Source organism: Aethalodelphis obliquidens, unplaced genomic scaffold (genome assembly GCF_003676395.1).
Source record: "Aethalodelphis obliquidens isolate GAN/ISIS:26980383/991018 unplaced genomic scaffold, ASM367639v1 scaffold1, whole genome shotgun sequence".
In the NCBI taxonomy this organism is placed as follows: domain Eukaryota; kingdom Metazoa; phylum Chordata; class Mammalia; order Artiodactyla; family Delphinidae; genus Aethalodelphis; species Aethalodelphis obliquidens.
Genome location: NW_020837945.1, coordinates 5,305,203 through 5,320,474, shown reverse-complemented (window position 1 = coordinate 5,320,474; position 15,272 = coordinate 5,305,203). Strand labels below are relative to the sequence as shown.

Below are 15,272 nucleotides of genomic sequence, written 5' to 3'. Positions count from 1 at the left end.
TCTCTGCCTTAAATTGCATTCTCTGGGTAAATGTTTTGCGATATCTATAGTCATGAAATATTCCAAACTCTGAAAGTTTTATTTAATGAGCATATGTAAATAGCCTTCAAACTGTCCTCAATTTGCATAAAATGGGATCGGTTGATTCTGAGACTGACAAGAAGAGAAGGTGACAGGGACTGTCAAAAGAGACTGGTTCGTTCTGTCAGTGTTTTTATACTTAGGCGACAGACTAAAATCTGAATTTTCTGAAAAACCAAAGAATTCTCATTTAGTTTTACAGTTTTCAGGTACTTGATTAAATACGTGGTTATCAGTAATCCGTAGCCTTCAATATTCTTTCTGATTTTGAATAACCCCAGCAGAAACATGCAGTAAATTGTATTTATTTATGCAAAAGGCTTGTGCAAACTTTCTGTTTTTCAAGGGGTGTGGAAGGAGAGCTAGGAATTGAACTTTTATTATCATTTACCTAATTTTTATTTTACTTAGAACTCTTGCTTTATCTCTTGAGTTCTTGTTAAGGTACTGCTTAGCAACTTTAAGTAACTCAAAATATGTAAAATTATGGAAAAGCCCTTTCTAAGTCTTCATATTCCATAATATAGACAAGTTAATATGGTCCCGGTTCTTGGGCATCTTCCTGTGGGCTTACATTTAAGTGATGTTCGGATGCCCATTTCCTCTAAAATGTATCACACTTTTACTGGATCATTACTACCATTTATTTTGCAATCAATTAGAGTAGAAACCCACGTGCAGAACGGCTGGTCTATCTGGGACACTGAATGTGGATACAGTGGTCCACCACTGTACGCTCCGGAGTATTGTACTGTAGCATGAATTAGACTCTCGCCATCTTACAGCCTGGTTTTGGGAGATCCTAAAATCTTGGGGGTCTTCTCCACAGCAGTTTCTGAAAGACATGTGCTTCAGAGTCTAGCGCGACATAAGCACTTGTTATTCACATATGCACTCATTCATTCATACAAACCTGCCAGCCACGAGGATCAAGGATAAATAAGACCGTCCCTGTCTCCAAGGAGCTCACAAAACAGCAGAAGAGATGCGACAAAATGGACGGTAGAAAGCGTGTGACAGGGACCTCATGGAGCTATCTCCCAGAATCATGGGTAACACAAAGGGCCGAACAATTAAGTTGGAGAGTTACACATCTTCACTGAGGGAGTCAGGCAGGACCAGAGCACTGAGTAAGCAGGACGGGACAGGTGGGGGGTGGAGAGGGGATGCTACAAACATTGAGAGCAGCAATGACAGTTGAGGAGAGAAGAGGACAGCAGGGTCCCCTAGAACTGGGGGAGGAGAGGGTGGTAAACCTGAGACAGGATGCTGCAGCCTGATGCTGGTGGCTGGGCTGTCCTCTGGGGTTTGGTCTATAGCCAGTAAGGCATGTGTCACCTCTGGCGGACTTGAAAATTTAAACACTTGAAACTTTTCTTTGGTGAAAGAAATAACCAAGTTAAGCAGGAAAAGTTGTTAATTTCGTTCAATAGAAGGGGTATGTTACAAAAGTGTTGCTTGTACAGGGATAATTAAACACATTTAACTTCTGTCTCTGATGTTATGAAATGTCCCCCAAGCTGCCCCTGACCTTTAAGAGGTTTAGTGTCTAAATGGCTATATTCCCACCCAAAGCCCGGAGCTGCTCTTCCCTCTGTCTCATGTCTCTTCACTGAGCGCATCTTTTACTTCTGATGAGTTTTCTTGTGACCCTCAATGAGTTTCTGCCTCAGTCCCCCCAATGTTTCCATCCTGGCTGACAGATGTGTGGCCCCCTCCTGGGGCTAACACAATTTCTTCCTCTTTCTTTACTTCTTTCTCCTCCTTTCCTATTAGCCTCTTTACACAAAATGTAAATCTGGGACTTTAATGCCATAAAATAAAGGCATATTTTAGGTAACATATCATACTTTGGATTACCTAGACTCGCATACAGTTTGGTTGAATCAGTGACACACTTTCATGACGCAATCAGGCCAGTGTGAAATGACAGCCAATCAACGGGCAGCCCCTACTCCACTCAGTGGTACCCACATCCTTTTCTGCAGCCTGCTACCCTGTGAGAAATCACGGTTCCGTGAATAGGACGGCAAAACCAGTTCACAGTCTAGTGGAGGTGAGGCCTCCTTTCAATAGCCCACGACTTGTTCATCCTTTTGACATTCAGAAGAAATTTAACTGCAACCTATGACTTTTCCTGCTGCTTTTCTATGGAGACAGAAAGGATGCAATGGCTTTTAACGCCTCTGAAGTTTCTATTTTTAGTTATAAGAGCTCTGGGGACAGACACCTCTCTCCTGCAGGATACAGAAAGCTCTAGGGGCCACCGTAATAGCTTTTCAGTGGCAAAAGGCAAGAGAATGCGGAGGGCTGGTGGAGGAAACTTCCCAGTCTTTAACACAAGACAGAGTGAGTCAGCATTCCATTTGCCCAGTGGCTGGGCTGCGTGTGGGGCTGTGGCTTGCTGAGTGCCTTTTATCGCGCAATGTGTGATGCTCACAGCTGGCGGATGTGCTCACAAAGACGAATGGCCCCCTCCCCACCTGGCTCGGCCTGCCCTGTCTGAGCAGCTGAACAGTTGCGGTGTGTTGCCTGCTGGAATCACAGCTCAGTGGCCGGGCTGTAAAAAGACAGCACAAAAGGGCTTGCTGCCCTACTGTGTGTTAACACCCAAGGTGATGTCCACCCCAACCTTAAAATCCTTTTTTTTTTTTTTGTTATAGAAGCTTGTCATTTTATGAAAGAGCTGATGCTAGAAGGAAAAAACCCAACAAATGGTGCAACGAATGAGGTTTTTAATGGGACCGAGAGGTGGGCAGATTGAAGACCTCACTGTGGCTCTTATCTTCCTCTCTGAGTGAGAACACAGAAAAAATGGCAAGGAAGGAGGTAAGAAGAGAACATGTGTGATGAGAGAAACCCAGAAGTGGAAAAGTAAGTGCAACTTTGCAGACGTTCTGACCCAGGAACAGCATTCTAGATAGAATGGAATTTGGGCTAAGGCGGTTGGCTCCAAGACCACATGAAGGGGGTGACTAATTCTCAGGCAGGTTCACCCACCACGTCAGTGACTTCAAGATCCCTGGGGCAGCACTGCCTAGTGTGCTGGTTTGTGATGAGCTTGGGCCAGAAAATCAATCAACACTGTTTCCTTCACTGAGGATGTTTTGCTAAGAAAAACATGTCTGCCGGAGGAACCAGCATGCTGAATGGTGTGCTTGTTTGCATTGTGCCTCACGCTTTCTCTCCCAGCGGCTGGCAAAGAGCCCTCAGCTCACCAGCAGCCAGTTTGCATCTGCTGGCCATGCTGGAGGGACCACTGCCTGGGATGGCAGCTGGCCCAATGCCGCCCCCCTTCCCTGGGTGTGTGTGAGGCCACCGCTAGCTAGGGGCACAGCAAGGACCTCTGTTCTCCCTGCCACTTGGTGGGCTGTCTACCACACCATGATTTGCCATTTAGGAAAAGCGGGGATGAATTAACAAGTGTGGTCATGCACGTCCGTTTCCCGATTTGCGAGTGGAGAGCAGCGCTTAGGACACAATCACGATTCAAAGACTAAAAATAAGGCTCCCAAACTTCACTCTCTGTAGAAACAGAAGTTGCTGTAAATGTATTCAAATGTGGATACAAATACTGGATTGTAATAAAAGGACTTTTAATCTAACTCTGTCACATAAAAGTTTCATATGTATAAATCTGCTGTACACCTGAAACTAACACAACATTTTAAATCAACCATACTCCAATAGAAAATAAAAATTAAAAAAAAGGACGGGCTTCCCTGGTGGCGTAATGGTTGAGAGTCCGCCTGCCGATGCAGGGGACACGGGTTCGTATCCCGGTCTGGGAAGATACCACATGCCGCGGAGCGGCTGAGTCCGTGAGCCATGGCCGCTGAGCCTGCGTGTCCGGAGCCTATGCTCCGCAATGGGAGAGGCCACAGCAGTGAGAGGCCCGCGTACCACAAAAAAAAAAAAGAAAAAAAAGGCATCACAAGGCATGATGCCTTGGCATCATAACACTTAACATGAGTGAAGTACTCTCCACCCTCCATGGAAAAAGTGCCAAGAAGACAAGTGTTTGCTGAGGTTACCTTCCAGGTGACCCTGATGCTCTGGGATGAGATGGGTTCCAGGCGAACTTCCTGAGGTGGACCGTCGGGAGCTGTAAAGACCAAAACCCACAGACCGGTTAGAGACAGGTTCCAGAGCGAACAGGAACCCACACAATAATACGCAGGCCCAGAAGACAGGTCACAGCAGCTTTAGTGGGAAAACCAATTTTGCAGAGTCACTGCGTACAACGTTTACCTCGTGCTCACTCGCTCCTAGAAAAAATAGATTTCGTATTCTTCCTCACCTTGTCCTTGACAACTTGATGAATAAACTTCTCAAGTTAATAGACCCGTAAAACAGGAAGTTGTAAAACAACATTTCTTTGATAAAACTCTATAGTGGCTGCTGAAGACCCCTCTCCTTCCTTTGGAAGTTTTGTTTAGTGACGTGCATTGGGGCCCCTCAGGATGCTCAGAACTACTTAGGGAAGAGAAAAAAAGGCTTCTGAGTCTCTTTGATGGCTTTAGTTCTCTACACTTCCCAATGGGAAACTCTTATTAACCTGGGGCTGCAGCCACAGAGGACAGGCACAGTGGAAGAGTAAAACAAAGCATGCAACTCACTCCAACCTATTTCCAGTTGTTGCAGGGGGGCCACTTAACCTCCCAGGGACAGTCAACCACTAGGTACTAGGGATGTACCCTGTACTACGTACACAGCATGGAACTTAGAGAGAGGAGACATCCTTCTCCAGCAAGAGTCTGTAATCTAATCAGAACACCGGGCCGAGCACACAGAGAGGAAGATGTGGATACAACACAGCACATACTCAAGTGTCTTCGGAGAAATGGAAGCAGACAGTAACCCAGGGGTCAGCAGGGAGAGACCCCATTGGGTGATCACATATTGTCCGAAGGACAGTTTTTCAATCCCTGCTGAGCTACAAAAGGGCCATTTCTGTGGATGTGGAGGTGCCAGGAGGACTGGAGATGAGAAATCAGGAATGGCGAACAGAAACCAACCTGAAGGTTTTGGAAGTGAGAGGAAGGGGAAAGAGAAGGGTCGTTTTAGGGGAGATGCGAGAGCAAGGGAAACATGTTTTCTGTTTTTCAGAGAAAGAGGTTTTGAGTGACACCACAGTGCAGTTGCTAAGCTGTGGCTGTTTGAGTCTTTCTGCCTGAGTTCAAATTCTTGCTCCCTCGCTTAGTAGCTGGGTGTTTTTTTCCAGGTTACTTCATTTTTCTGTGCCTCAGTTTCCTTCTCTGTATAATGGGACAGTACAACTTATGTCAGGATTGTTATGAAAACAGTGTGCTCAGAACACATAAGCAGTAATGATGATTATTATTCTCACTGGGTGTTTTTACGGGGGAAGTTGGAGAAACAACCAAAAGAAAAGTTACACTCGAAGGGACAATGTCCCAGCAGAGAAGCGAGAGGACAGAAGCAGGAGGGGAGGTGGTGGGGAGAGGGGGGCGTAGGGGCCTGAGCCGCTGGGATGGGAGGAAGAGGAAGCAAGAAGGAGCTTCGGCAGACGTACTGGGGAGGGAAGCAAGGTGAGCGAAGACACAGGTATGCTCGCTGCTTGCAGGGAGCGGGTTCAAATCTGATAGTCTCTCTTTTCACCAGAATCCTAAGGGGCAAAGTCAGGGGAGAGTAGAAGGCACCAGGAACGCAGTAGAGGCTTGCATTGTTGCAGTGACCTGTGCAAAGGAGTGTGCCCTGCACGTGAGGGCACTGACCCACCGGCGGAGGGGATTTAACCGATGAGGATACTGTGCAATGCAGTCAGTGGTCCCATTGCGGGGCTTTACGAGACCACTGATGGCTGCAGGAGAAACGTCGTTGGGTGGATTGGGATAAACAGTGACCACGGGAGAGAAGCAGCGGTTGCTGGAATTGTTACTAAGTAGAGTAATAAAACCTGAGGGTTGCTCCCCCACACGAAGGAAGAAAGGTGGGGGGCAATTCCACTGTCAGGGCTGGTGGGACTGGGGGAGAATGGTAACATGAGGGTGCAAGAGAGGAAGCTGAATTTCCAGAAAAGACGATTCATTACATTTGAGAAGTATGAATTTGAAGGGAAGTGGGGACATTGTACTGAGGCGTCTGCTCAGGTGCTGGAAACGTTTACAGGAACCAGGGAGAGAGTCAGGTCAGCAGGCTGCTCCCTTCTGCCCGCATTGCATCCGCAGTCTAGCGAAGCCCTCCCTGAAATCGACTCTCAATGTCTCTGCTCTCTGCTCTCCCTGTCTCTCTCCTCACTGGGGACATAGCCTCTGCCCCTGATACCCTGCTCCAGACCAGCATCTACGCCTGGCCCAGGTGTCAATTTTGTTCCTAAACATTAATTCTGGTCTTCACTTTACCTCTTTAAAGGGGACATGGTCCCAGCTCAAGCTTCAAACTTCTCGCCCCTCACACTAACTTTGCCCCTCTCTGTGTCCTGCCTTCCTCTGCAGGTGTCTGTTCTGCGCACCCCACCTCCACGCACCCTATGTCCCAGCCAGGCCCAATATCTCAGAGGAATCTAAACATACCTGCCCCCGGGCAGATCGGAGCCTGTCTTTTGCCCCATCAGTTTCCTGCCTCAGCCTGGGGACAGTCTTTCCCTCTTTGCCCAACAGACTTGAAGCTGTGTGGCCTCAGGAACCCAGTCCAGAGAGAGTCCTTGCTGAAGCTCAGAGCACACTTCTCCCTCCCCAGCAGGGCACAGGGTAGTTAGTTTTCTAGGGGTCCTGCAGCCTCTTGGATTTATCGATTCTCCAGGTGAAAAGGCTGTGCTAGCACTGAAGCTAATTTCTGGAACAGTAACCCAGGGAGAGGCTGGCATCCAGCTAATTGTGATCATTGTTATGCGTCTGCACCACATTTCTGCTCACAGGGTCAAGCCCTTTATGCAGGAACATTTCAGTAACAGATCAAGGAAAGCACGTGGAACAGATTTCCCTCACACACCGAGAGTTCTGTGGTCAGCGAGAAGCATGTGGTTCATCCATTAAAATCCTTGAAAAATTATGTTGAGGTCTGACGGCTATACTGATGCTTGATTATTTTAATTTAATTATGCTAAATCACATTGAACAAGGAACCTGCCCGCTAGAAATCGAAGGCACTGTTGGGGCCCCATCCATTCCACATCCTTTGGCCTTTGCTGCAGCCTTTTCAGGGGGCATGGCAGGCAATAGTCACAGCCTTCATTTTCTTGTTGAGACATATTCATAATTATAAACAAAGGTACTAGGAGAGTGTTTAAAAAATGTCCTATTCTATCAGAAAACATACAGTGTGAACTGGGTTTTTCAGTCTGGTCTGGTATTTTATGAAGGTCCCTGTGTAGTGGTGGAGGGACAGTCCCTGACTCTAGGACAGACATGACTATTTGTAAGAACACAAAACCTTTTTTACTTAGCCTATAAATACTTCTGTGATTTGTTAGTAATTCATTTATTAGTCTGCTTGGTCTCTGAAGTGAATGCACTCAGACCTCCCCTCTCTTAAAAATAAAGTGATAGAAACTATATTAAAGACAGAGACTAAAAGAATGTAAGCCATATACTCACAATGGCACGGTGCCCAGTATAATTAGGAAGAGTTTCTGTTTGGGTGCTGAAATTTCTACTCTAAGTTTCTGAAACATTATAAGACAAACCCTTTAAAAATGATATTAAAAATGAGTCTGCTTCGAGAATTTTAGTGCTTTCCTTACAACTCCTGCGCAGTAATTTTTTTTCATGGATCCTCATCTCATTGCAGAAGGACGATTTCTGTAAACTTAGAATCCAAGGCAGATTGAATTCCCAATGCTGACATGTTGAAGATCAACCACTAGGCCTCCACTGATTTAACTAAATTTGAAAATTGTGTTGACATTTGACATTTAAACATTTGTTTAATGCTCTTGAATTGAAGCTGTACTATAAATAGAAAGCATGGTTTTTCTTCTTTTTTTAAAGCAGAATATTTAGCATTTTCCTGGGGGAAGAGAAGCCTAGAGGTAAGAATTAATGATGAATGTGATTTTCCCAAATACATAATTTCTGCATGTCTACAGAAGCCAGAACTATTCAGTCTGTAAAAGAATAATAAATGAAGACTATAATTTACAGTTCCTAATTTTGTTTCTAGGCAAGGCAACTTCTGCTAATTCTGTTTGGCTGAAAATACAGGGATGACAGACCCTTCCTAACTGTCAAACCCGAGACGGTCCTCTATCCTTTCCAAGCAGGGAAGGAACGCCATGACTCAAGCCTCAACACTCCCTTCTGCCCGCAAATTATTCTCTCCTCCGTGTATTGGTCTCCTGGCTTCACCCAGAGGCTTGGGGCTCAGTTGCTTATGGGGCTGTGATGAGCCACCCCAGTGGGAGGCACTCCCACACTTCTATCTGATTCCTCTTGGGGAATTTACTGAGGGCCTACCGTGTACCAGGTCCAAAATTGGGCAGAGACTGGGCAAAAATGGGCAAAAAAAGGGACTGATGGAAAACTTCATGATCTACAACCACATGCTCATCTCTGACAGAAGCAGTGTGGGGAATTCCCTGGCAGTCCAGTGGTTAGGACTCGGTGCTCTCATTTCCACGAGTTCAATACCTGGATGGGGAACTAAGATCCCACAAGCCATGCAGCGTGGGCAAAAAAAAAAAAAAAAAAAGAGCCTGGGTGAACAGAATGTGCAGAATATTCTTTGCTGGACACAGGAGACCAAGAGAGAGTTCAGCAAAAATCAAAATAAAACCAAGAACAGTTGACCCCTAGATGGGGAAAGGATGAATTCATTTAATGATTATTTATCAAATAAATAGCTTATTCATTTAAACTGTTATTTATTTAGCATCTGTTATGTGCCAAATGCTGTTCTGGGTGTCTGGGACACAGCAGTGAACAAAACAGACGACTATTCCTGCCTTTGTGGGAGGGAGCAAAACTATAGACCCTAAACAAAATAAATCAGCAAATTATATGGTATGCTGATGGTATAGAGTCTATTTTCTAAAAAGGAGAGTGTGAAGGGAGGGAGGGGACCAAGCGTGCCTGAGCAGGTGTGGGGACTGACATTTAAATGGCGGTGGGGGTCAGGGTAAGACTTATTGAGAAGATGCAACTGAGGAAAGACCTGACAGAAGTATGCGGCGGGGGGGAAGGACATTCCAAAACATTCCAGAATAATTCCAGAATATTTCAGAACATGCCAGGATAGCTGGCAGGAATACACGGAGCAAGCATGAGGAACAGGAAAGGGGGCAGTGATCTATCTAGGCTTAATTTCCAGCGTCTCTAAATGGACGCTGGAGCAGAACGACGATTACAGAAGCAGGTGGTTGAAGGCTCGGGTATCGGGCAATCTTGGTTCTCGGCCGGCAGACCCTGTGCAGTGGACTCTCTCCTTGAAGGGCACAGATGATGCCACACGGGGCCCCAGTGGGCTGCTCTATTCACGTGTCTATTGTGCGCCGATGCCTTTTATCCCTAAGCCCTCAGCACATCCCCTTGCCGCAGCCTCCAGCTCAGCACACAGGAGACTCTCCTTCTAGATCAGAGCTGCCACTCTGAATGTGATGAAAGATGATGCAAAGCCTGTTCACTCAGTCCCGGACCCGAAGGAAGCCCACCAGCTCCCTGTGGTAAAACCCTTCGCTAATTCTGACCTTCCGTCTCCGATGCGTCTGAAAATTCAGCAGTTATTCAACACAGAATTTTGCCCCGCGTCACTGAACATTCACGTTCTAGGGGCGGAGTCCTCATGAAAATGGTGACGGGATCAGCCACCCCCCAACTCGGTCACAGGCACTAAGTGACACGTGCCCTTCGGGGCACAGCTGCCAATGGGGAAGCCGGTCATGGGTGAGGGTCAGCTGCGGACGTCACATGAGGATCACTGTCAAAGAAACCTGGCCAGTCAGTGCTCTTCTGATCCATTAGGAGCTAATCTCCTTAATGCTTGACCTTGTCTCCACTTTCTCTGTCGATTTCTCCTCTCTGGGGGGGCTAAGGGTTGCTGAGGTGGGTCGGGAGGTGTGCTAGACATTGATCTGTGCTCCGGGGCTATCTCCCAAGGTCAAGTGTATCAGAGGGTCTGTTAATACGTTTGTGAGTCTCACTTGGAAATAACCACACTGTTGTGCACTTGGAACCATGCTGTTTTCCAACATTAGCTGAGGCTGCTACATGAGTGGCGGTGATTCCTTCTTCTCTCAGCTTTGCGATGGATGACACAACAGAAATCCAAACCTGAATTCCCATCGTGGCAAGACCCAAGTTAGGGATCTGGAAACTGTTTCTGTAAAGGGACAGATCCTAAAGATTTAGGCTTGGGCTTCCCTGGTGGCGCAAGTGGTCGGGAGTCCGCCTGCCGATGCAGGGGACATGGGTTCGTGCCCCGGTCCGGGAAGATCCCACATGCCGCGGAGCGGCTGCGCCCGTGAGTCATGGCTGTTGAGCCTGCGCGTCCGGAGCCTGTTGCTCCACAACGGGAGAGGCCACAACAGTGAGAGGCCCGCGTACCGCAAAAAAAAAAAAAACAAAAAAAAAAGATTTAGGCTTTGCAAGCTACATGCAGTGTCTGTGGCATATTCTCCTTCCTTTTTTTTTTTCTTTTTATAACGCAAAAACTGTTCTTAGCATGAACGTTGTAAGTGGAATTTACATGGGTTGTAGTTTGCTGAACGCTTAACTGCAAGAAGGACGGATGCTGGTTAATTGGGACCTATGGTTAGCCTAAAGGGTAACTGCTACCTCCCCAGCTCCAGCCGCTAGCCGGGATGCCTCCCGTGGTCCTAGTTAGAGCTCCGATGGGTGTGCCTTCTCTCTCCTGCCTCCCTCTTTATCCGCCTTCCAGACCTGCCCTGTTGCCTTTCTCTACTTTTCTCTCTTCATGACGCCATTCAAAATTTCAGTGTGGTTTTAATCCTCCATATATTTTCCTCACCGCCCCCACCCCCCCACTGCTCATTGTGTGTATTTCTAAGACAGTCCTGTAAGGCAGGTTTAAGGACGTTTCATCCACATATACTGAGCCGTCTCCTTGTGTCAGACACACATGAGGGGTACAAACATGAGTGGCCCATGGTCCCTTGGAGAAATGATGGCTCAGAGGCTGTTGTCAGAAAGAATTCTACTTGGTGCACTAACATCATCCCAGAGACTGGAAAAGGTACCACACTAAGGGAGATGTTTCTCCTGCTTTCAAAGGAAGAGCACAGAAAAGTAGGCGTAGACCTTGAAGGGCTTCCAGACAGGGGCAGGTGCAGCTCACACACGGAGGAGGGGGCAGGAAGGGGGCTCATCGCTGATCTGGCCACAGGGAGTCCAGTGTAGCTTCAAGGTAGTGATAGGGTGGGGAAGACCCAGGCCTATACCTCACAGGCTCATTTCCTCAGCAGGTAGGCAGTGAGAGGCATCCTCAGGTGCCCTAGACTTGGGCACTGCATTACCATAAAAACGAGTGGGTCTACGGCTTCCAGAAACTTCCATCTGGGGATTCTCACTGCTTAAATGATGACCTCATTTCTTCAGGGAAAGGGGGCAGTAAGGGCCGGAAAAAGTTCTCTCGAGATGGCTTCGGCTCCCTAAAAGATGTGCCTTTGGGGATCCTCGCCAGGAGGTGGCAGAAACACTCTAGGGCCACTGCAGGCAGTGCTACAGAGGGTATCTTTGGTCAGGAAAGCTGCCCTCTGTTTTACGTGAGTCACACATAAAAAAATGACTTTTTGATTTCAGTCATGCAAACCTACACACCAAGACAAAGCCAAATTCTGCTTTGCGGCTTTCCTTTGCACAAGCCTGACCTTTCCTTGCATTCTCTCTTAGCTCATCTGAAGAGTAGATGACAGGCTGTGGTGCTGCCAGAAGCCAGCACCGAGGTGAAACCCCAAAGGCCAGTCCAGGGTCCAAGCAGGGGGCTCTGCATCTGTCTGTCTGCAGAGATGCCTGGGAGTGGGCTGCACACTGGTGACCAGTGACCAGGAGCGGCTTTTCACCTGGCCTCCCGGCTGGAGAGAGAAGCGCTGCCATGGCAACTGCCAGCTTCAGGGAGATCACAGAGGAAATGACAGAATAAGCAACAGCAGCTGCATTGGTCATGGCGATGGGAAAAGCAGCGCGAAATGCACCACCGGAAAAACATCGCTGCCTTGAGAAGGTTGTGGAGATGGGCAGAGTCGGAAAAGTGGCTAAAACGAAGGAGAAGGCTCAGCCCTGAGCCCAAATTTTCATTTCGGGGCAGCTTATTCTCCCTAAATCCCCAGCATGATGAAATTCCAGGAATTAGTGTGTTGTTTACATAAATATTTAAATAAGATTCTATTTTTGCAGGAGCCTATTAACACTCATTTCCGACTTATTTCTGAGCAATGCAATGTACTTTCAGAGACTGGGATTTTTTTTTCAATTATCCAACATGTTTGTGGTGAAGAGGAGAAAGGCATCATTATGTGCATTTTGCTGATGAGAAATCACGCAGTTTCCAAGGGTTAAAAGTGGCTCGCCCTCAGACTGGAGCATAACGCTACCCTATCTCCCATCCTTGAAAACAATTTTCAAGAACTGATGTGTTCTAGAGTTGAGAAATGAATACTCATCTGCAGTTCAGGAAAAATAGTAATCGTTAACCTACTTCCTTGAGGACCATGTTGATTGTGCACAGCAAAGGGATCATATTTTTGCATTTGCTGTGATCCAGCAATCCTACTTCTTGGAATTTAACATAAAAAATAATGTTGCAAATGGGAAAAGATATATCACAAGGATGTTTATCACATTAGTATTTATGATAACGAGAAATTGAAGAGAAATGCAAATCAAAACTGCAGTAAGGTACCACCTCACCTCAGCCAGAATGGCCACCATCCAAAAGTCTACAAACGATAAATGCTGGAGAGAGTGTGGAGAAAAGGGAACCCTCCTACAGTGTTGGTGGGAATGTAAACTGGTGCAGCTACTATGGAGAACAGTATGGAGGTTCCTCAAAATAACTAAAAATAGAGCTACCATATGATCCAGCAATCCCACTCCTGGGAATATATCTGGAAAAGATGAAAACTCTAATTCGAAAAGATACACCCCGATATTCATAGCAGCACTATTCACAATAGCCAAGACATGGAACCAACCTAAATGTCCATCAACAGATGAATGGATAAAAAAGATGTGGTACATATGCACAATGGAATATTACTCAGCCATAGAAAAGAATGAAATAATGCCATTTGCAGCAACTTGGATGGACCTAGAGATTATCATACTAAGTGAAGTAAGTCAGACAGAGACAAATATGATATGATATCACTTATACGTGGAATGTAAAAAATGATACACATGAATTTATTTACAAAACAGGAACAGACACACAGACATAGAAAACAAACTTATGGCTACCAAAAAGGAAAGAGGGGGAGAGATAAATTAGGAGTTTGGGATTAACAGATACATACTACTGTACGTAAAACAGATAAGCAATAAGGACCTACTGTATAGCACAGGGCACTATTCTCAATATCTTGTCATAAATTATAATGGAAAAGAATCTGAAAGAGAATATGTATATATATACACACACACACACACACACACACACACACACACACACACACACATATGTATAACTGAATCACTTTGCTGTACACCTGAAACTAATACAACATTGTACATCAACTATACTTCAATTAAAAAATAAACAACTGACATACCTAAAAACGTGGGGTTTGCTAAAGAAATGGTGGAAGGTAGAATTACATATTGTAGGAAAGTCCTCAAGAGATACAGAAGAGTGACATCTATGCAAAGTGCCATTAATGAAGGTAACAGAGAAGCAGGTGGTGGGAAGGGAGTCAAGAACAACCCCCGTTGAAAGATGCAGCGACCTCTTGTGGAAGCTTAGACATTTGGGGGTGATCCCCCTACTCGTGGTGATTTTGGAACTAGGGGTCTGAGACCAAGCTTCCACCTTCCCTGCAGCAGTAGGGACTAGCTGGTTAGCTCTGACTGGGGGCAGGAAAAGAAAAGCTAGACACTCTTTTGCCCCCAAAGGATGAGCCAGGCCATGGTTCCTTACCTTTCCTTCCCCAGAGAAGCCCTAGGGCAGCTTGCATCCTCCTGTCCTGCCAGGAGATGGGTTGGCAGGCAGCGTGCACTGCCACTCCCTAATTGCTCAGTCCTCTGCGAACAGGTTATTGCCACCCCCGGCAACCATGAGTGAACCTCCCTGTTGAAGGGTGTGTGTCCCCGTGTGTCTGTGTGTGCATGTGTGGGTGAGCATGCACGCGTGCGTGTGTGATGAATAATTTAGTGTGTGATATCAACATATTCATAGGTAGCGCCAGGTGGTAGGATTGTGTGAGCTGTTCTGTCTTCAAAAAGCCTATCTCTACCTTCCATGTCTTCAACACAATAAGAAATACTTTGTAATGGGAAAAAAGTGCGATACTCTTGATGACAGAGATAGTGATATTTCTAGTTAGTCAAATAACCTGTGCCTCCGTCTCCCCCCTCCCCACCCAGAGAATATTCTTGCCATTTCCTAGTTAAGGGCCCCCCCCCCCCGTCCCCTGACTGCACAGCCACCTGAGCAAGACACAGGCTCACGGCTCTCCTGCCCATCTGGATTCCACGCAACCAGACAAAGGGATTGTAAGAACAGCGTGGTTCTTTAAATCTCACCAGCTTGTTAGCCTCATAGGGCTTTCTTTTAAGTCTTAGGTGTGAGAACCTTGACCTAGGTCCTGTTTGAAGAGCACTGCCTTCAAAGTAGGCGGCAGAGAGCCGTCTGTGTTTTTGATGGGGCGCAGAGCTATGGAGAGCAGTCATCAAAGCTGTGACCCTGCATTAACCACCTGAGTCCCGCGGGCCAGCTCCCACCTCTGGGCCCCCGCCGGTCAGACATACCTGCCTCGTCCGCGGTGATGGACAGCTCGTTGCTGGGCTCACTCTTGCCAATCCGGTTCTTGGCGTACATTCGGATGCTGTAGGTGGAGGAAGGGTGGATGTCAATGATGGTGGCCGAGTTCAGCTGAGGGGAAACATCTTTGGTTCTCTGAGCAGAATCCCAGGAGTCTTTGGGGTTTTGTTTTTCAAAAAAGAAGAGATAGAGATGTGAGTTTTTTCCCTCTGCCTTTGAAAGTTCCCAAGTAGGAATTTAAAAAAAAAAACAAAAAAGGAAGAAGAAAAGAAAAAAAAGTGACAACTCAAAGTGAATTC

At 46.6% G+C, this 15,272-nt stretch overlaps 1 protein-coding gene across 1 annotated transcript in view; it reads right to left on the bottom strand.

Annotated features, from left to right (window-relative positions):
- The window catches only part of DSCAM (DS cell adhesion molecule), a 759,198-nt gene that overhangs the window by 126,895 nt on the left and 617,031 nt on the right, over positions 1 to 15,272 (bottom strand). The window contains exons 16-17 of the mRNA XM_027112479.1: positions 14,961 to 15,128; positions 4,116 to 4,186 (exon numbers count right to left, since the gene is read on the bottom strand). Of these exons, the coding sequence (XP_026968280.1) occupies positions 4,116 to 4,186; positions 14,961 to 15,128 (239 nt within the window). The remainder of the gene's footprint in view (positions 1 to 4,115; positions 4,187 to 14,960; positions 15,129 to 15,272) is intronic.